At 37.5% G+C, this 21,329-nt stretch overlaps 3 protein-coding genes across 5 annotated transcripts in view; 1 reads left to right on the top strand and 2 right to left on the bottom strand.

The window, feature by feature from the left end:
* The window catches only part of LOC107664390 (TIMELESS-interacting protein-like), a 2,958-nt gene extending 1,810 nt beyond the window's left edge, over positions 1 to 1,148 (top strand). For both annotated transcript variants that reach the window (XM_016454947.1, XM_016454948.1), the window contains one exon: positions 16 to 1,148. In XM_016454947.1, the coding sequence (XP_016310433.1) occupies positions 16 to 239 (224 nt within the window). In that variant the 3' untranslated portion in view covers positions 240 to 1,148. The remainder of the gene's footprint in view (positions 1 to 15) is intronic.
* Positions 1,149 to 1,559: 411 nt separating this feature from the next.
* On the bottom strand, positions 1,560 to 11,210 carry LOC107664394 (DIS3-like exonuclease 1). Its single transcript, XM_016454950.1, has 17 exons — positions 10,930 to 11,210; positions 10,195 to 10,348; positions 9,907 to 10,035; positions 8,346 to 8,481; positions 7,993 to 8,160; positions 7,824 to 7,902; positions 7,521 to 7,700; positions 6,977 to 7,146; positions 6,394 to 6,555; positions 5,988 to 6,238; positions 5,217 to 5,309; positions 4,577 to 5,101; positions 3,549 to 3,703; positions 3,182 to 3,360; positions 2,922 to 3,067; positions 2,139 to 2,310; positions 1,560 to 2,003 (listed from the first exon to the last, which is right to left on the bottom strand). The coding sequence occupies exons 1-17, from the start codon at positions 11,072 to 11,074 to the stop codon at positions 1,659 to 1,661; spliced, it is 3,189 nt and encodes a 1,062-aa protein (XP_016310436.1). The 5' UTR covers positions 11,075 to 11,210; the 3' UTR covers positions 1,560 to 1,658.
* A 372-nt stretch (positions 11,211 to 11,582) lies between these two features.
* Positions 11,583 to 20,457, bottom strand: LOC107664376 (mucin-15-like). 2 transcript variants are annotated; one of them, XM_016454925.1, is made up of 5 exons: positions 20,415 to 20,457; positions 16,391 to 16,575; positions 13,876 to 14,689; positions 12,475 to 12,654; positions 11,583 to 12,330 (listed from the first exon to the last, which is right to left on the bottom strand). In XM_016454925.1, the coding sequence occupies exons 3-5, from the start codon at positions 14,672 to 14,674 to the stop codon at positions 12,209 to 12,211; spliced, it is 1,101 nt and encodes a 366-aa protein (XP_016310411.1). In that variant the 5' UTR covers positions 14,675 to 14,689; positions 16,391 to 16,575; positions 20,415 to 20,457; the 3' UTR covers positions 11,583 to 12,208. The 2 variants fall into 2 exon arrangements, with proteins under 2 accessions (XP_016310411.1, XP_016310412.1); XM_016454926.1 differs by lacking the exons at positions 16,391 to 16,575; positions 20,415 to 20,457 and adding an exon at positions 14,948 to 14,969.
* Positions 20,458 to 21,329: the final 872 nt, after the last annotated feature.

The following is a 21,329-nucleotide window of genomic DNA, read 5'->3' as shown; positions in this document are numbered from 1 at the left end:
CCCCCCCCCCCCCAGAATCCTCTCAGAATTCCATCCAGCCAGATGCAGATGAACCATCAACCAGTTTTTCAGGAAAGTACCTCAGTCAAGAGAATCAGGCCACTTTCGAACGGAGCACCTCAGCACAAACGCCACTCAAACAAAAGTCAGCTGCTCTTCAGAATTCCCCTTTATATGATAATGAGTGTGCTAGTCTGGTTCCAAATGGCATAGTTGATGATGAAGATGATAGCAATTGAACCAGTCCTCCCCTTTTGTAGCAAGAGAACTATGAATAAATTAAGTCTGTTTGGGAAGGGCAACTACAATCAGTCGGGCTTTTTCACATTTAACCTTATAAAATCTTCCCAGTCATATGCCATACATCTTTTGCAGCTCATTGACATGTTTGGTAATGCCAACCTTGGGTTTGATCACCGCTAATGATCTTATACACACATTAATCTAATTCAGCGTGCGTGCATTTTGTCATATCATCTTTTATCCTCTGTGAGGATTTTGAAATATATTTGCTCATATTCAAAACATTTCCCATCATTTTATTCTCAGGTTCACAGTAAGCTCAGTTTGAACCTGAGAATAAAATCACCACTTTCTTATTATTGGCTAGTTTATTATAATGTCCTAATGTAATCACACAATACTACAGGACAAAGAGCTTTTGAGGTTGACCCATTACTTTTTTTTTTTTTTAAATGTCAGTCTGTCATCACCTTCTAATGTTACTGTCAGTTATGTTTATCCCTGTTCTCTTATTTCAGTGTCAATTTTTCTGAATAAAAATGTATAAAACCCTTAATGTGATGTAATTTGTGTAGATCTATATTTTGAAGTACACAACTTTTACAATCTGAACAGATTTTAAAACACTAGGCATCATATACTAATCAACTAAGGATCACACACTGCCATACTTTAAAGTCGTTCGGAACACAAAATAAATATGCACTTTGTTGATAGGAGACACATGGCAAATGAAAATGTTACAAATGATTTTTGATTTTTAGCTCAAGACTGATTCTGTGCAACTAAATTGGGGCAAAACTGGGCAAAATTGTGTAGTGTGTATTCCAGCTTTTAGTGGAGATGATTAAGTGTCTTGCACATTGATTCAGTAGCATCATAGAATAAAAAGAAATGTGGATCATAAAAACATTACATATAAAAATACATTTTATTCCTAAAAAATATTAATATAATATTAATAAAAGCAGTAACAATGCAAACATCTGGAAAATCTATAAGCCTGCTTCAAATATTTGTTACATGCTGGTTTTTCTTACATTTTCAAAAAAACATTTTTTTCCATTTGACTCATTGCTATTAAAACTTTGACAGGAAGATGGCCTTCAAATATAAAGCCATTGGCTTCACAGGAAATTAAGTTTGACCAGTTTACTGGTTTCTCAGCAAAAGAGCCCATTTAACCACAAAAACAGGCCCAAAACATGTTATCTGTGGTGATAATAATAATAATAGCATCAGGAGGACCTAGTGAAATCATGTATTGGACAAAGCAAAGGAGCCAGTGTTCATAAATCCTGAGTAAGTATAACTTATTTTTGTTCACATCTGGACACTTTAATGAAAGTTCATGGCAAATATTACAAAACCATCCCTAAAGCTTTCTAGTCAATTGTAAAAACAGCAGAAAAGAGCTAAGAAGATGCAGTGCAAATCTGTTCCTCTGTATTTCTGATTTGACAGACGGACAGATCCAGTAGGGCAAGTTCACTGATCTCCTGTAACAGGACATAGAGGCTTGGTGTTCTGCTCTGTCTGAACTGCTTCTCCTCCCTGCTCAGTTTGGACTTCCTCCCCCTCTCTTCCTCTGCCTGGATTGAGGCCTCTTCTGCCCAGCGCACCACTTCCTGAACTAGCTCAGACCGACCGCGACCAGCTGGCAGTGACTCGGGTTGCACAGCGCAATGTGGCTTGTTGCTGATAAGCTCCAGACACAAGCTGTCGGCATGGCAACGAGACGGTTCTACAGAGATACGAACCTGCAAAGGAAGACGGGCATGAAAGGAAGGAGGAAAACATGATGTCAGAGGATGTAACAGACACATATCTATGACGGTCCAAATAACGGTGCCACAAACAATGTGATTTTTGCTGTTTGCTGAGAATGTACTTACTGTAACGTGGTCAAAGAGGTCAAATATATGAGTTCCAGTGCTGGTACAGGTGCTGATCCTGTCAGGGTATCTCTGCAATATCCCAGCCTTCCACTCGCACCTTCCATCTCCATCGACACTGACCACCTGACCCTCTCGATTCTTAAGGTACACCGCTCCCTTCAAACCATACCTGTGTGAATAGATAAGTGTTACAGCAGCTTGAAATCAAACATCATATCCACATTATATGCAGGAGCTATTTTTGGTGTACAGTTCATTCAAAAGTTTGGGGTCAGTAAGATTTTTTTTGTTTGAAAGAAATTCATAGTTTTTTAATTCCCTTTTTTATTCAGCATGAACTTAATCTTTTAACTTACAAAACATTGTGCTTTCCATTTCAAATAAATGTTCTTTTTAACTTTCTATTCATCAAAGACAGACAGCACAATTGTTTTCAACACTGGTAATAATAAGAAATGCTTCTTTAGAACCAAATCAGCATATTAGAATGATTTCTGAAGGATCATGTGACACTGAAGACTGGAGTAATGACTGCTGAAAATTCAACTTTCCACAGAAATACATTACATTTTAAAATGTATTAAAATAGAAAACATTATTTTAAATTTATACCTCACAATATTACTGTTTTAATGTATTTTTGATCAAATAAAAGCAGCCTTGGTGAACATAAGAGTGTGCATAGTATGCATAGTAGTGTACACTTTTCTTAATTTTTTTGTGTTTAACATTTTTTCTTTGGTCCAAACACTAAGTAGTATTCCATAAGCAGGTCATTACTGTGGTACGAAGGCCAGAAAACCATTAGTTCGGACAGCATAGATCACAGCATCAGCCACACAGCGCTCATCTGTGTGTGTGTCTTTGTCTCGGAAGTAGAGGCACTGGAAGAGCTCCGTGGACTGCTTCTGTGCATGCTGTGCTGCCTGTCACACAAACAGAGAGTGCAGGAAGTGTTGGGGTAATTTCCCAGACAATCATGTTACTGCAGGTTTACTACAATGAAATATTTGATACAAAAACGAATGGCCCCCACTTACTCTGTTTTTATTGTTGATATGTTGAGCTAGTTCCTCAAGTTCTTTGTTACTAGCGAAGGGTTTGCTTAGTGATCCTTCCTCCTCCAGCTGAATAGCAGCCATGAGCAGCCGGTGAACTAATACATCAGCATAGCGTCTGATTGGAGAGGTAAAGTGAGTGTATCGATCCAGAGCAAGACCTGAAAATGACATAAACAGCAAGACCTGATTCATGCTTTCATCTTTTTCTTAGTTCTAGCGAGCAAATTGATCAAAATGCCACTATGTCTATGGAGGTTTTAAGTCATGGTAGAATGTTTATTCATACTATACTGTCATAATGAGATTACAAATGATCTGTAATGATGACAGAATGAAAGGCATGTACCATAGTGATAATACTGTTCTTCTGGGCAGGCTCCTGTAGAGAAGTAAAGGGCATTAGACATTGCCTGGGTGGCCATCATTCTCATTAACTTGTTCACCAGGGGGTCCTGAGGATCCACAGCTCGTTCCAGAGAATCAGCCAGAGCTCTGTTTGACCTAGTTTAAGCAATGCAGACACATATAATTATACATGCATGTATGTAATCTATCTCTGACTATACTGATTATATTATGATTCGATTATATATATATATATATATATTTTATTTTATTTATTTTTTTTTTTTTCTCTATCTTTATTTAGATATACAATACTGTTCAAATGTTTGGAGTTTTGGGGTACTTTTATTCAGCAAGAATGAATTAAACTAATCAAAACTAAGAGTGAATGCATTTAAAATGTTACTATATATTTCGTTTTCAAATAAATGCTATTCTTTTGAACCTTCTGTTCATCAAAGAATCCTGAAAAAAAATGTGTTGAACTGTTTTCAACACTGATAATAATAATAAGAAATGTTCTTGAGCACCAAATCAGCATATTAGAATGACTTCTGAAGGATCATGTGACACTGAAGACTGGAGTAATGGCTGCTGAAAAATCAGACAGTTATTTAAAGCTGCAGTCCGTAACTTTTGGCTCTCTAGCGATTAATAAACAGAACTGCGTGCGTCTTGCGGAAGAACATTGTAGCCGGAGCTACTTCTCTCTGTTTATGTCTGTGGCGAATCACGCAGGTACTGGGCTACTCCGCAGCGGTACCTACCTGAACCAGTCTAAATAGTCCGAATATAAACACTTATTATAGGTGTACCGTAGTGATTCAGGACAAGCCAAAAACACGGTTTGGAAAATGGATTCATGGTGTACTCGCTTATTATATAAATTTTGTAAATTTCAAACAAAAAAATTTACGGACTGCAGCTTTAACAATATTACTGTTTGTACTCTATTTTTGATCAAATAATACAGCCTTGGTGACTTATTTCAAGAACATGTTACCCAAACTTTTGTAAATTATTGTTTACCTAGTATCAATACTGAAGCCACGGGCCTTGGCACAGCCAATGAGGTGATTGAAGAACTCCTGTTTGGGTGGTGGGTGATGACGCAGAAGAGCTTGGTGTGGAAAGCTCTCCTGTATCTTGCGTGCCACCCAGTGGTTGGCATAGATCATACACTCTGCCACAGTCTCATGAACTTCCAGAGGCTGTTTGGGCACAAGGGCTGTAATGTTCTTCTCCTCATCCAGCTGAGCCCTCACCTCCACCCCCTCCAACTCCAGAGCACCACCCTTATCTCTCTGTGCACGGAGGTGTCTGGCCACCCTCGTCAGGGTCTCTAGGCCCTGCAAGAGTTCAGCCAGTTTCTGGTCCCGCTGAGAACCCTTGAGCCGGCTTAGCTCAGGTACCTCAATCTCCTCGCCATTCAGCAGACTCTGGGCCAGCTCATAGTGAAGCTGATAGGAGGAGCGGATTAGAGTGCGACCGTACCAAACCGTACACACATCCAGAGTCTCAGCATCCAGCTCCCACAGCACACTCATGGCATATCTGCAACATATTACAGAGCGATTCCCTGTTATTTTCTATCGAAGTCAGGTTCCAGCAGCATATTAGGTCACTTTTTAAGTCTCAAAAAGCAAGGAAAGGTTTGTGTGTTACTCACCGGTCCACTCCTCCAAGGAGGGAGCACAGATCAGCACTCAGCACTGCTGGCAGCATGTCGTACCTGCGGTCAGCCAGGTAGCAAGTGGTTGCCCTGGGTTTAGAAAAGAGAGATGCAACTTATTTATTAATGTATGCACAAATCCACATTCATCACAGAAATTTGATAATAAACATACACTAGCATTCAATCGTTTGGGGTCAGTAAACTTTTATTAAGCAAGGACACATTAAACTGATCAAAAGTGATAGTAGAAACATTTACAATGTTACAAAAGATTCATATTTCAAATAAATGTTGTTCTTTTGAACCTTCTATTCACCAAAGTGTCCTAAAAAAGTATCACGATTTCCACAAAGATATCAAGCAGCCTAACTGCTTTCAAAATTGATAAGAAGAAATGAGAAACGTTTCTTAAGCTCCAATTCAGCATTTTAGGATGATTTCACTGAAAACTGGAGTAATGGAGTAAAAATAAATGACATTTTCAAATGTATTAAAATACAAAAGAGTTATTTTACATTGTAATATCATTTCACGATAGGTCTTGTTTTTCCTGTACTATTGATCAAATAAACAGTCTTGGTGAGCATAAGAGACTCAAAAACATGAAAAAAAAATCTTTCAAACCCCTCAAATTTTCAACTTTAATGTATGAACCATCAAAATATGAGATTAACCAATTAAATAAACATCACAATAAATACGCTAAACAATAATATACTCTATTAATCCACCACTATATTTTGAATAACTGGCAAATTTCCATACCTTGACCGTGCCTCTAGATCTGTAAGAGAGCCCTCCCTGACAAAGTAAGTGACATCGGCAATGTGGACACCCAGCTCTAACCGTTTCCCCCCAGGCAGAGTCCGCACAGACAAGGTATCATCCACATCCTCACAGCCCTTGGGATCGATACTGAAAACCAGGTGTGTGTCTCTCAGGTCCCGCCGAGAGGATACCTCACTGGTGTCCATCTGCCATGGGTTCTCCTCTGTGTTAACTGGCATCTCTCGCAACTAAAGAAACATTCAAAAACACTGATTTTTATAGTAATACACCTTGTACCTTTTTGAAGGCTTCCCTTTTGGGGATTCCCTCTTCTCATAAGGCAAAATCACAATTTAAACATTTGAAATGACTCAAATCAGATGCAGACACTATATGACCCCACCTGTGCCTCTGAGAATGTTGGAACATGGATGCAGTTCTCCACCAGGATGGTCTGAATCTCTGTCTCCAGCTCGCCTGCTTTCCCCAGCACCCTCACACAGTGGCCAGTGGGGTAAACAGAAGTACTTTCCCACGAATCCAGACGCACAATCACTCTTCGATCCTACACAGAGAAGTATGCCATGTAAGATTTCATATATTCATATTTAATACATTTTAAAATTTACTTTATCATATAATATGATAATATAATAACCATTAACAACAGTTGTGCTGCATTTTGTGGAAAACATGATGCACTTTTTCAGGATTCACTGATGAATAAAAAGTTCAAAAGAAATGCATATATTTATAATGTTACAAAACATTTTTTAAATAACTTTACTGTCACTTTTGATCAATTTAGCGCATGATTGCTGAATAAAAGTAATTATTTGTAGTTCTTCAGCCAGTCTACTGAAGGTTTGAGTACTTACAAAGGGTGTCAACAATAATGTAAACATTACACTTGCTGCAAAAAAAGATCTGCTCATCTAGACTACTGGAAACCATAATGCATTTCAAATGCTGAATTATATCTCCACCTGCAGAGCCTCAGCCTGCTGTGTGCTGATACGGATTTTAGGGATGCGGTAGTCCCATGGAATAACCAGAATCTTTTGTGAATTTCGACTCTGTGACTGCACCTCCTCAAGAGGAGGAAAAGTCACAACGTAGTCTCTCCAGTTCCTCTGCAGAATACCCACCACCCTGCCTACAGGAAAGAGAGGAGAGAGTCAAAAAACAACCACAACTTATACAGCCATCTACAGTGAGGTTCAAAAACCTGCTCCCACACTGAAACTTTGGAAATGTTGTCATTCGAAACCAAACTTTTTCAATAAAATTTTCACTCAACACAAAATATCATTTGTAATAATAAAAAATATAAATTATAATATAGATAGATAGATAGATAGATCGATAGATTACACTAAACAAAAGCATTTTCAACAGTGGTTCTCAGACTTTTGGACACCAGTGTATGTGTAAATCCATTTATCTGTCTGCATCCTGTGTATCAGTCAATCTTCACGTTGTGCTCAGAATGTTCTAGACCAATTGTAATCATCATGTACCCATGATTACCTGAGGGCATAGGCTGACTCTGTGTGTCCTCCAGTGGCTGCTCCTCCCCCTGACCCTCTGTTAGTGCCATAGTCCTGCCTTTCCACTCATTACGGGGCAACAGCTCTATGACAACAACGTCTCCATGCACCGCCCGGTTATGATGCTTTGCTCCATTGATCAGCACATCACTATTTAGCTCTAAAACACATGATCACACAGGCAGTATCAAAGGTAAAAGACCAGAACACCATCAGTATCAATAAGAGCTTTAGTAATCAGAAAAATGATTTGAACGACTGATACAAGTATGTTGGTAACAACCTGTATTTTTGCTGGCTGAACCCTCGTAACGGACAAAGGCTTCAAGCTGTGCTTGATGTTTGTTCACACTGAGGATGCCCTTTAAAGGAAAGGAGTGGGTTGGAATGTAGTCTCCATAAGCCATTACCGAGAAAGAGATCAAGTTTAAACAGGAGTGTGGGGCACTTACCTGGATGTACCTGCCAGATTTTATACCAGCCTCCAACACCTCTGCAGGCAGGTGTTCAGTGTACACTTTCTCCACTCCTTCACTCTCTCGCTCTTGAAGGGTCTGAGCAATGGAGTTGTACAGATCATGGGCGGCCTGCAGGTCTGGCCAGAAGCTTAACAGGTACTCCTACAATAGAGTTCACTGGTGTTACCAAGGGACAAGTACGTTGGTCTCAACAACATACTAAACCAAGCTGTTCATTTTTTTTTTTTAAGTTAAACATTTGTATGGATAATGTCTAATCTGAATCCAAAAATATATTGATAATTCAACACTACAGATTTCACAGGAAATAAAATAAAAGAATATACCTTAGTTGAGATGACATACACTCCACTGTTTAAGGCACTAAATTCTGAAATAGCATCACTATCTTCTGTAATCATGACCACTGGCTGGAGTCCAGCTAGATGATTATAGTACCAAACTGCTGCATTATACACATTTCTGTAACAGAATCAACATCATGTTCACACATTAAAATGACTTTCCCGTGAATTATTTTTTTTCCCTGCAGCTCAGGTCTCGCTTCTAATACTATGAAGTGTCTATGTGATCACTGAAGCAACTCTCTCATTTCTCAATAAGGTTTACTTGCTTTAAAAAAAATATTGTTCACTAAAAAGTCAGAGTGCATGACATTCTTTTCACTTCAGAGGTTGATTCAAAATGAATGTTCTATTAGACTATAGCCAGGGTTTTCAAAGTGTGGGGCACACCACAGCATGTCAAGGAAGCCGTGCAGAGTGGTAAAAATGTTTTTTTTTTTTTTTTTTTATTAATATTTTCAATCAAAACATTATAGTAAAATAAAAAATAATATATTAAAAAAACTAAAAGAAGCAGTTTTTTGGACAAGGGACATAGTTATGTTTCCCACAGTGTCAGCACCACAAGCATGCTCAGGGTCGGGGAGGTTGGAGGCTTGCCTGGCCACTTCAGTCCCTGTGTACCCCCACCAGGGCCATCGCTAGAGGGGAGAAAGGTGGTTACAATAATCATCATGGTGTTTTATAATGGATGTTGGCCGAAGAAGCGAGTATGTGAGGGTTTAATGATTCTGATTTAGTGCTCTTTTGGCATCTCCCTGTGGCCCTGTTTGGTATCGCAGCTTCATTTGCAATAATTTGTACTAAAAACAAATGTATTTTTTTCCTTGCATGGTTTTTGTTGTTGCACTATATACATATATTGAGGAAGCCGGGCAGGGTGGTAAAAATGTTTTTTTTTTTTTTTTTTTATTAATATTTTCAATCAAAACATTATAGTAAAATAAAAAATAATATATTAAAAAAACTAAAAGAAGCAGTTTTTTGGACAAGGGACATAGTTATGTTTCCCACAGTGTCAGCACCACAAGCATGCTCAGGGTCGGGGAGGTTGGAGGCTTGCCTGGCCACTTCAGTCCCTGTGTACCCCCACCAGGGCCATCGCTAGAGGGGAGAAAGGTGGTTACAATAATCATCATGGTGTTTTATAATGGATGTTGGCCGAAGAAGCGAGTATGTGAGGGTTTAATGATTCTGATTTAGTGCTCTTTTGGCATCTCCCTGTGGCCCTGTTTGGTATCGCAGCTTCATTTGCAATAATTTGTACTAAAAACAAATGTATTTTTTTCCTTGCATGGTTTTTGTTGTTGCACTATATACATATATTGCAAATTATGACAATTAAAAAGTATTTTTATACTATTGAAAATAAGTAAAAATTAGGGGGGTGGAGGGGGTGGGGAGGCACCATTGTGTATGTTGTGTTAAAAGGGAGGCCCAATGTCTGTGAAAACCCCTGCTCTATAGTCTATTAATACTCTCACTACTCTTTTCTCAAAGTAAACAATGCATAAAAGAAAGTGTAATACTGGACAGTCAGGACCTTGTATGCCATTTGTCCTGAGACTCGCCCTTGTCTCTGGGGCAGTAGCAGTATTGCTGAAACTCATTGGCAAACAGCACACAATCATGGCGAGGGTCCTTCAGTAAAGCACGCAGTCTGTTATATTGCCTGTGCAAGACGAAACAAAATGCAACTATGAAAGCAACCTGTAGAACTATCCCTTCCAATTTTCCTGAAGGAATTTTCCTATTTTATTCACACACAATACTAGGAGTAAGTGGCTTAATAAGTAAATCTGATGTAAAAAATGATATTTGAGGGGTTGACCTGCGTCCACGGGTGTGCTGAACAGTCTGGTAGGCTGTCTGGGTCAGCACAATCCCCTGCAGCTCCCTGAACTCCAGTATCTCCAGGAAATCCCGAACCACTCCCACATCGGGAACTACACAGTGTGTCACATCACCAGACAGCACCTTCCCGTCTATTGGAGCACAAAGGGTCAATACAAACCATTATTATCTTATTAGCTAAACTGGGAATACAATAAGAGAATACCTCAAACAATATTTGCAGGATGAACTACCAAGATTTACTGACGGATGTTTTAATGACAATAAATACTTTTGTTTGGTACTTCATCCTGCAATTAATGTTTCCATGTTTGAGGTATTCTCTAAGGTAAATTACTGGTCATTACCTAATTAGTAGGGTCAATAAAGGGTTAAGTAGGACAACCTGTAAACTTAATTTGTTCCATTACTAAACATCTACATTAAGCTCAACCTAAACTAGTATGAGATGATCCATTCAGAGGGCGTTATACCACATCAAGTCACCAATAATTATGAAACACTAATAAGCCAAATTACAAAGATTTCTGAGTCGATCTAAGTTAACAATTCGTAAAGCTATAGCTCAGTACAGAATGTGAAGACCGCTGAATTTAAGATTAACTACTGTTAGCTATCTAGTTCTGTTGGTATGCTGATCCATTCGCTATAATGATAATAAACCACATATTTCATGGTGTTTTGATGTTTGGCTGGCCCTTGTTCTCCTTACCGTTACGACAGTCCGCTTGACAGAGGGAGCTTCCACACGAAACCTGTTCCCTCACATAGTGCTCCCGAACCACACGGACCTTTCTACCCTTTGAGCTGTTCAAATGTAAAACTTTCTCAGTTTTAATCATGACCGGACCTTCCATAATAAACTAATACTCATTAGATAGCCAGGTTCCTCCATTCTTCTTTGCCATGTTTATCAAAATGTGTTTTTTATGTTCGGAAGGAATCTGCGCCATCTACAGGACTGGAGGACGCAAGCAAGATCACACTGCTTCAAGTATTCTTATTAAAGGGTTAGTTCAGTCAATAATGAAAAGTAGGCTGCGTTTCACTCACCCCCGAAGCATCCTAGGTGTATATGACTTTTACAAAAACGCATCGATTCGCTACAGGAGGCCTTTGTTCACCCCCCGGAGCCATGTGAGACACTTTTTTTTGTGGAAGGGTGCTTTTTATTTCACGTCTTTTGAACCGAAGCACTGCAACACCCGCTGAGTACAACGATAGAGCTTGAAAGATCAAAGACAATTTTTAATATAACTCCGACTGGATTCGTCTGAAAGAAGAAAGTCATATACACCTAGGATGACTTGAGGGTGAGTAATTTATGGGCTAATTTTCCTTTTTGGGTGAACTAACCCTTTAATAATACCTTGATTATACAATAATCAGACAAGGAGACAAGCCTTATTTTATCATTTTATTATTTATTATAATCTGAGAATCTACTGCCACGTTTATTCTCTATTTAGTTTAAAGCTTTTGAAAACTAAAAAATCTTCAAATATTATAGGCTCAGAAGAAAGGTATTAGGCCTGTGTCTGAAAATTCAACGAGGCAAAACGCCAATAGATGTTCTCCCAGTTCAGTGACATAATCTTGATCTTCTAGACCAAAACTGTTGTGCATAGTGAAGTTGTGTCATAATGCTGATAAATTCCACCATTTTGCATATACCGGTTTTGACATGATACAGTAATTGTCATGTAAACAATCTTGTTGAACAATTAGATAGAAGCAGACATACAATCCAACACTTTGCAGTTCAAACAAAAAGTGCCCAGTATAGAAATATTCTTCTTTCAGATAGTCTAAAACATTCAAACAAAAGACACTACTAAACATTCAAAAAAAATGTTTTGATTGTTCATTTATGCAAAATTGCCTTATGATTGATTTGGCAAAAATTACAATAATTTCTTAATTACATCCTTTTGTCTTCACATGGGTGCTGCAACATTAAAAAAAATGTCTTTGGCATCACAGATTTGTTCTCATTTTGAATGTCCCTGTGGAAAGTTGGTCATCTGGATGTTGTCCCCTTGTAGTCCTGGATTGTAGTAACCAAATCCATCAAACTTCAGGTCGAGTGGCTCACTGTTGTCCAGTCGGAGAACTTTGAAAAGATGAGACAAAACAATGTGAATCAGAGTATCACAGTGAAAAAATGATTCTGTGATATGTTCATATGCCCTCACATGTATTCAAATGGATCTTGGTTCAAAGTGATGCAAATAATGACAAGTTAGTTTTATATTACCTGGATCAGGTGACATCTCTTCCACCAGTTTTCTGTGTGAGAAGTCTTTTTTGTTTCTTTGATTCAGGATGATAAATGCTCCCAAAGCCAGGACCCCCACTATAATCCCAATGACTAGGACAACAGTCCATGCCTGCCCTTTCTTGCTTTCGGTAACGTCTGAAACATCTGAAGATAAACCTGTAAAAACATATTTCATGTTTATTGTAACAACGAAGCAACACTTGACCAAATTAGCAATTAAAAACTTAATTTTGGGCTGTGTAATATTGTGGTTGCCTTTAACATGGTGTTACTTGCTTAAAAATAGTCATGAATCAAATCAGACCAACACCATCAGAGGTCTTTTTCAGTTATTAAAGAACTTTTTTAAAGCCAGTCATTTTCCTCCAATTTATTAGTATACTTCATCAGGTCAAAACCATAAAATATAAATATATAAAAATAATTCTGAATATGCAAATATGACCTCTTCTTTTTAGTTCATAATGCTGTTTGGACACAGATTGATTAGAGTTAGATTCACTAAAAAGATCATGGAATTTGTTCTCCAGCAATGTCAGGTGTTCTGTGTCACATTGGTCCACCCCTGACCTTGAAAGGAGCCCCTCCAAATATCTGCAGGGTGAACACCACTCTTATTGTGAGGGAAGGTGAGGTGTCAGTAACTAGACACTCTGGCCCAGAGCAGAGGACAAACAAAGCCTGAAATCCAACCCAGCGTCGAGGAACAGCAGCAAATATGTATTTTATGACTGAATCAAGAAGCCAAGAATGAGGGTTAGCTTGAGGGATGAAATAAAAAGATTTGCGTGATCTTTGTGCTATGGAAATGGGGAGTGAAATAATGCTTATAAAAGGTCAAAACACTATCAGTGTCACAGATTTCGAGTGAGCATTCAAGTTCAGCTAAATATTTTTGGATTATAATTTTATCATGTCCACTGTTCAAAAGTTTGGGGTCTGCAAGATTTTTTATGTTTTTGAAAGAAATCTCTTATACTCACCAAGGCTGCATTTATTTAAACAACAATACAGTAAGAAATATTAGTATTGTGAAATATTTTTACAATTAACTTGTCTATTTTAATATATTTGAAAATGATGGCAAAGCTGAATTTTCAGCATCATTACTCCAGTCTTCAGTGTCACATGATCCTTCAGAAATCATTCTAATATGCTGATTTGGTGCTCAAGAAACATTTTTTTATCATTATCAAAGATGAAAACAGTTGTGCTGCTTAAAAAAATGTACTGACCTTAAACTTTTAAACAGTAAGGTACTTGAATAATGAATATCTAATGACAAAACTCCTCAGCCATCCAATTAAATTTAGTCTTTTTGTTATAAACACACTTATTATTAATAACACTTGACTGATGCCGGTTTGTGATTCGAACCTCTTTCAGAATTCCCTCTGGTGTCAGTAGGTTTGGTCTGGTTTGTATCCTCACTGTCTGGGGCAGGAGTCGTGACGTCCTTAGAGACGGTCAGTGGAATTACTGCCGTTGTAGTTCTGTGTACTGGTGGTTCAGTTGGACTCACTGTAGTTTTGTTCTGGACGCTTTCATCTTTTGTTGTGGTGGTCGGACTCTTAGTAGTGCTGTTGGTGGGTACATCATCTGAGGGCAAATATCCAGAACCCGATTCATCATGGCTGCTCTCTGTTGTGGTAGTCTCAGGTTGTGGACTGGTATATGTGTCAATAAGAGTAGATTCATTTGTGTGTTCTGGCTCTGGTGTGGAGGTATCTGTGTCCTGTGTCAGTGTTTCATTGGATTCTGCTGATGTATCTGAGAGCTCAGAACTTGAATTAAGTGCAATCATAGGAGGTGGTGTTGTTGTAGCAATGGGACCCTCAGAACTTGCTTCCTCTGTGTCAGCAACAGACTGCTCAGGCATCAGATCCAACTTTGTGGAATTCTGCTCTCCTCCTTCACTATAATTAAATGTGCCAAATGGTTGTCCTTCATTTTCTGTACCACTCTCTGGGTTGGCTTGTGCATCTACATTGCTTTGTATGTCTTCCTTACTTTCTCCTGTTGGTTTAGCAGTTATTTCCTCACTATGTGGTTGTTTTCCTTTGTCGCCTGTAGTCCCATTATTTCTTTCCCAATCCTCAGGTATCTGGGTGGACGCTTGTTGGAATGTCTGAAGTATCAAGAAGAGTGCAAGTGTGATGCCCAGAGGCAATTTCATGTTTGGATCCTCTACCTGCCAAAATAAGACATGTTACCTCTGTGTGGAGTGTGCATATCACAGAAAACCTAAACAATGCCAACAGAGGAAAAAAGGCTAAAAAAAATTCCGCTATTTTAAATGTAACATAAGTTCTATTACATACGTAGACATCATTGTTATAAATGCTGGCATCAATCAAAAGATAAATTAATCAACATTTGTGTGAAGCAAAACCTATGATGTCTCTCTCTACAAAATGAAAGTATTCTTCAGTCTTTATTTCTCAGAAACCTCTGTTTAGCAGCCCTTTGTTCCACTCCCATGAGTCCTTTTCACTGAAGTGAATCTAAGCCCTCTTGATGCAACTGTAATGTACACCATTCAACCATGTCACTACATTGCAATAGCAGGAGGTGAGCATACAATATTCTGTATTCTGTGTATGGTATACAATGTACACACCCAAACTATATTTAGATGCACGCTTTGAGTGAAATGATGACAAAACAGAACACAAAGAACAAAGCAACGTTCATACAAATACTTGTATAAATACTTAAATAAAATGATGATTTGATGAGACATAGATGTGGCATGAGGATGTCACTAATTGGTATCTACAGTATATTTTATTTTGATGTTGAACAGATGCACCCACACTTAACATGACTAACTGAGTAACTATTTCCATTGTATCGCCACTTCACAGTTATTCCTGTTTGGCCAGTTTATCTGCTATCATCTAATATTGACGACCACCAACAAAACTACAAATAAACAGTAATAATGTTACAGAATTGAAAGTGTTTGAGGGAGTAAAAAGTACTTGGGCTCCACATTAATGTCCTGTTTTTGTATTTAGTTTATAGAACATTTAATCTGGCATGTCATAACTGAATCAGATGCTGATTTCTAGTGGTGTAGTTATTTTTATTATTTACAAATATTTATCATAATTTTACTAATAATTATTATAACATTATGTTGTTCTTTATTTTACGGTCAATTTATGAATTATATATTTGTCAGTTATTATTATTATTATTATAGTTTATGTCTGCTGGCATAATTCTGAGGCAACATGAAGTCAATATGAAAATTCACCAATTTGGGGGAAAAAAAGTTAAAGTACATGTCTGTTAAATTATAAATGTAAAATAACACCATTTAGACAATTCTCTCTCCCTCCTTACAACATCTTGGAGGAAAATATTCTATTAATAATCGTAGAATGTGCCAGAACAGGGTTCCAAGTAATAAGCATGTGGCATCTCTTAGGTTGAAGTGTGATACAGCAGTCATATGAAGTCAATAACGCAATGTACTGAGAAGAACTGTGTGTGGTTAGGCTATAATAAAATATATATTCCAAAGGTTTGTTTAAGGAATATATTTTTGCTTCATTGTTTATTAGACAGAAGTTCATCAGTGTATCCAGAAAATCTCTTGCTACGATGTATAATTTTACCAAGAATTTTCAGGTATTAAACTTCTAATAGGTACGTGACCACGTTTGTCAAACATCCTAAAGGTCATTTATTTTTCGTAATCATAATGACTTCCTACAGTGGATCAAAATTTCAATAGCATTCATACTGCACTGATATCTAATACCAATTCTCCATTTTACACCAAACTAGGCCAGATGAATTTTAAAGCAGTACAACATTCCTCAATAGGCTTCTATGTATTAAAAATATAAACTGTGTATATATTTAAGTTATATAAACCTACCTGAGTGCTGCCGGTAGGACTCGGGTGAGATGATCGAGGTAGGTTGAAGTAAAATCGTTTGAGAGTTCAGAGATTGTGCATCCAGAGACAAGAGGCAAGGGGAGGGATCTGTCTCGCTTGTGGCTACCCGGGAACTGGCCTTTCCTGAATTTGCACCTGTAAACCACACCTCTGCTTCAAACCTCCTGGATGCAAACAAGCAAATAAAGCACTGATGTGTGTCAGCTGTAAAAAGGACTGAAATTCAACGTCAATCTCCATTCATACATTAGTCATACACACCTCATCAGTGTACACAGGTTTATCCTGGAGGTAGGTTTTGAAGTCTTTGAACAACTAAAACTCCCTGAAGGGAGGAGCACCTAACACACTGGGCCTCCGAGCATTCCTCCCAGTGCCCTGTGTCCATGGCAACGCACAGGTTGCTCAGATCTGCTTTCCTCCGCCCCATATCTTTTTAACATTAGCCAGTAACAAAAGACACATGCTATTTTGAAATGACCAATGACCATGTGGGTCATAAGGCTGTCTTTTGTCATAGTGTGGTCATAGGTTGCATTTTAACAGTGTCATACTGGGATGGTGAAACATTTATGCCTCTTTATGAGGGATAGTTGGGATGTTTCCAATGGTTAATCATGGGCCTGAATTTAAATTAGCTGTGAACAACACAAAAGTGGACACACTGGCCAGATGACTTGCTCTTCTCACAATGGCCCAGCAGAGGGCAAAGTGTATTATAACTTCTTTCTGATCTGTAGGGAGCAGTTACATGATTGTTCTGACATTAAAAGTAACACATATTTCAGTTGCTACTTATTTTTGTAGTAGTTTACTGCTACACTTATCAGGCCAGCAAAATCACAGGTACAGCATATTAAAGATACTACCGAAGGTAGATTCCCCCCAGATTTATTCTCTGTTCCAAAATTTTAACATACTGAGTATCAACAATAGTGCTGGCCTACTGTTAGGATGGTAATGTTATGCATAATATGCCTTTTTTTTCTCCAGAAACTATGTTTATGAAATTATAGATACATGACAGCTGTATAATTTGATGCTTGTTGAAAATTCTCTTTTTGTAAAGAAAAAAAAAGTTTTGTACATTTTATTTAGTAAAAAAGAAAAGGAAATGTGTAAAGAAAATATAACATCCATTAAAAAAAAATAAAAATATTTATAGAATATATAATACATTTCTAAAACGTCAGAAGGTATAAGAAATCCGTGTCAGAAGGTAAGAAATTGTTGAATAAAGTCATTATTTTTGTTTTCTTTGCGCACAAAAACTATTCTCGTAGCTTCATAACATTACGGTTGAACCAATGATGGACTATTTTCATGATGTCCTTACTACCTTTCAGGGCCTTAAATGTGTCAGTTGCATTGTTGTCTATGCAGGGTCAGAAAGCTCTCGGATTTCATCAAAAATATCTTAATTTGTGTTCTGAAGATGAACAAAGGTCTTGCGTGTTTGGAACAACATGAGGGTGAGTAATTAATGACAGAATTTTCATTTCACCCTTTTTTTGGGTGAACTATAAGCTCTGACATTTGTAATGCAGTTTGCTTATAAGTGTGATATAACCCTTGTTAAAAAGAACAACTTTAAATTCTGTTTTAAGCTGGCTTAATCATGGTTTAAACTTGCCTCCAAGCCAGGCCAAGCTTGGCCTGCTGAAATGGCCATAAGCCCTTCCAAAATCTCACACATCACCCCGACCAGGCTGAGAGACTAGCTAAAACTACCAAACCAGCTTTTTTTTTTTTGAGCAGTTGAGTAAATAAAAACATTTTTGCCCACTTTTAAATGCTTATTAGTAACTATCCCTTTGTAAGAAACCACAGACTGTCCTGACCCAGATTCCACTTCACAATAGATGTTCAATCATGCTCATTTCCCAAAATGGCTTAATTATTACAGAGAAGAAGAAAGTCAACAGTTATATTGTTTCAGCACCATTTGTGATGATCACATCCTCAGCAAATTACTTGATTGTAGAATGGGTGTGGGACACCGAGAACCAACTCAGACAATGGGCTGTCTCAACTTCAACCACAGCTGTTACGACAGGAGCAACTTCATTTACATTACGGTAGTAAACTGGTTGGAGTTTTGGATGTTCGGGGTTCATTCCGACTCCATTGAACCCAAGGTACTACATATACATTGTCACTGCTTTTCTGCAATTAACATATTCATTGAGATCTTCAACGTCCTCATCATTTTTCTTTATTAAAAATAAGAAATAAATCAGTGGAAATGATGTTGAATGTTTAAAGGAATAGTACAAAAAAAATGAATATTTGCTGAAAATGTACCTTCACATCATTCAAGATGTAGATGGTTTATTTTTTTCATCGAAAAGAAAAGTCCCTAGAATGTAAAAGTAAAATTGCAGCTATTGTATTTAACATAATTATCACACAATTAGAAATATGGTTAAAGTTATTAATAAACTGCTACGGGTAATAACCATGACAAAAGGAGAAACCCTGGCAGTGTTTTTCAATGTGGGCTGTTTTCAATTGGAATTTTTCTTTTAGAAGGAGCAACCAACATCACATTTACTTTATTGGATTTCTTGAACCTTTAAATTAGGCAACTTCTGTCCAATTTATATGGGCACTGGAAAACTTTGTTTGTAGAAGGTTCCTGATCAAATGAATACAATGAAATTGAGCCATAAACTGCCCCAGGAGAACAAAAGCCTGGTACCCACAGGCCAGACTATTAAACTACAGGGCTTCACATCAAATTTATGGAAAGCTGAATAAAACTGAATAAAATATGAAGTGATCATTGGCATGTATGACAGCATACTAGAAGACAAGGTCAAATACTCAATCAAGGAAAGTTTTATACCAGCGAAAGCATATGTTAGTTTGTTTGTTTGCTTGCTTGTTTGTTTGTTTTAACAATTAATTTGGGGCCTGCTGCAATTTAAGACCTCATGGGGGAGCTGTTAACTGCATTTGACTAGGGGAACCTGATGAATGGTGAGGTAACAGACTTGTGCAGTGACAGTGTCAAATGTGAATGATTACAATACTAGATGAAATCTGATTAGCAGCTGGACACTAAAAGAGCATGAACATCATGTCCTCTAGTGATGATTTATTATACAGGGAGAAGCAAGCCAAACAATTTTGATCACAACAAAGCCAGTTCATTCCCTTAAGGTTTATAATGGTTCAGCAGAAGTTTTCATCCAACATTTTATGGTATTCATGTAAGCCAAAAGAAAATGTTTTAAATGAGGCTTTTAGATAAAGCAATATTTTTAAGCATCAGAGGAATGTTTTGTTCTATTATGTTCTGAGTTTACTGGTCTCTGCATGGTATATCTTACAGTTTTCTAAATTGAGGGCCAGCATGTGTTTTAATATATTTCTGGCTTTAGATAAGCGTGTATGTTGATGTTAGTGACCCAACCAAACAGTCTCATTAATTTGTAACATTCTTTCTGTGACAAGTCTATATCAATTAATAAAATTAAATTTTAATAGTTTTAGCTTTAGTTAACAATAACAACGCTGGTTTTGGAGAGGGTGAGGGGATTAATTAGCTCACCCCCCCCAAAAAAAAAAAAAAATATTGACTCACTTTCATGTGACCCTCATCCCAAACCCTTATGACCTTTTTTTCTGCTATCCAACACAACAGGATAAGTTCTGACCCTGGTCTGTTCCATACAACAAAAGCAGATGTAAACATGAAACATGAAAAACTTTGTTTAACCAATCACGTCCATTATGATAGCACAGCTTGATATTTCAAACAACATCAAAATTTCAAGAGAGATGGTGCCTTTATACAACTGGTCAATAAACAAGATGGTAATATTGAGTAAGCTTTTAGACACAACGTTGCCAGTTATTTTGTCTGTTTTTGCTCCGACAATGAAACCAGTTCCAGTCCAGATAAAGCCGCTTCTCCGAGCAACAGTTTCCTTCCTAAATGCATCCATGTGAAACAGATTTTGAACAAATCTGTTTACTGAATTATTTAATGACTCACTCATGTCGCTAAATCATTTCTGAATGAATCCATGTTGTTGAACAAATCGGTTTAGTGAATGATCCACTCATGAACTTATCGCCACCTACTGGCGTAACGATATGATGTTTAATGACTCCTTTTGTGTTTGTCATATAATTTTTTGAAAGACTTAAATATTATTGGAATGATATTATGACAGAATTGTTATTTTTTTGAGGCGAATCTCTTTAATATGTAAATGTATTACATAAATGTATATAAATGTAATTTGAGGTAAGCTCAAACCATGAGCATATCACAAAATTAAAAAGATTGGTAATTCTCCATCTGAATGAAATTACTTGAACCTGTTTTCAATATGTGTGACTACATAGGCCTACCTTTGTGGAGAGTTTAAAAAGCTACAAAATGACTACAATATTTATAGGGTTGTGACATTTTCAGTAAGCCCAGTTAACCTGCAAAGCCTCAAACGGAACAAAATACACTTTCTGTTTCCCATGATTAAAGGCAAACAGAATTACAATGATATGTAAAGGTATATTACAGCTGGAATCTTCCTGTCCAACCAGCAGAATCCAAACTCCATGACCACAGACCTTTCCTTTTCTCCTCCCCTCTCTCTCCTACAGATTTTTTCACCCCAATTTTTTCAAACTTTTCAGCAGCTGCTTTTCAGTTTATCTCACTATTACATAAACCCTGGAAAAATGTGGGAGTGGAGCTTAACTTGCCAGTCAAAGACCATCTTAGATGCAGGATTACAATGATTAATATCCTCAGCAAAAGTATATGGTTCACAGTAGAGGCTTTCTCTTCCAGTAGACATTTTGTGCACCAAAGAACATCACAGATGTTTAGAGATCAGATCATTTTTGTGACATTAATGCTTGTGCATTTGGTCTAAGGAACTATTGAAGGTTATTTTTCACA

The sequence above is a fragment of the Sinocyclocheilus anshuiensis genome, unplaced genomic scaffold, assembly GCF_001515605.1.
Source record: "Sinocyclocheilus anshuiensis isolate Anshui unplaced genomic scaffold, SAMN03320099.WGS_v1.1 scaffold307, whole genome shotgun sequence".
Taxonomy (NCBI): Eukaryota; Metazoa; Chordata; class Actinopteri; order Cypriniformes; family Cyprinidae; genus Sinocyclocheilus; species Sinocyclocheilus anshuiensis.
This window is presented reverse-complemented; position numbering and strand designations above follow the sequence as displayed.

Coding starts and splice junctions, on each gene's coding strand:
- LOC107664394 (XM_016454950.1), bottom strand. CDS start 11,074: ATGGAAGGTCCGGTCATGATTAAAACTGAGAAAGTTTTACATTTGAAC. Junction 7,701..7,823: donor TTCAGCCAGCAAAAATACAG/GTTGTTACCAAC, acceptor CATGTGTTTTAG/AGCTAAATAGTGATGTGCTG. Junction 7,147..7,520: donor GAGTCAGCCTATGCCCTCAG/GTAATCATGGGT, acceptor TCTTTCCTGTAG/GCAGGGTGGTGGGTATTCTG.
- LOC107664376 (XM_016454925.1), bottom strand. CDS start 14,674: ATGAAATTGCCTCTGGGCATCACACTTGCACTCTTCTTGATACTTCAG. Junction 12,655..13,875: donor CAGAGGGAATTCTGAAAGAG/GTTCGAATCACA, acceptor ATGTTTTTACAG/GTTTATCTTCAGATGTTTCA. Junction 12,331..12,474: donor AGAGATGTCACCTGATCCAG/GTAATATAAAAC, acceptor ATCTTTTCAAAG/TTCTCCGACTGGACAACAGT.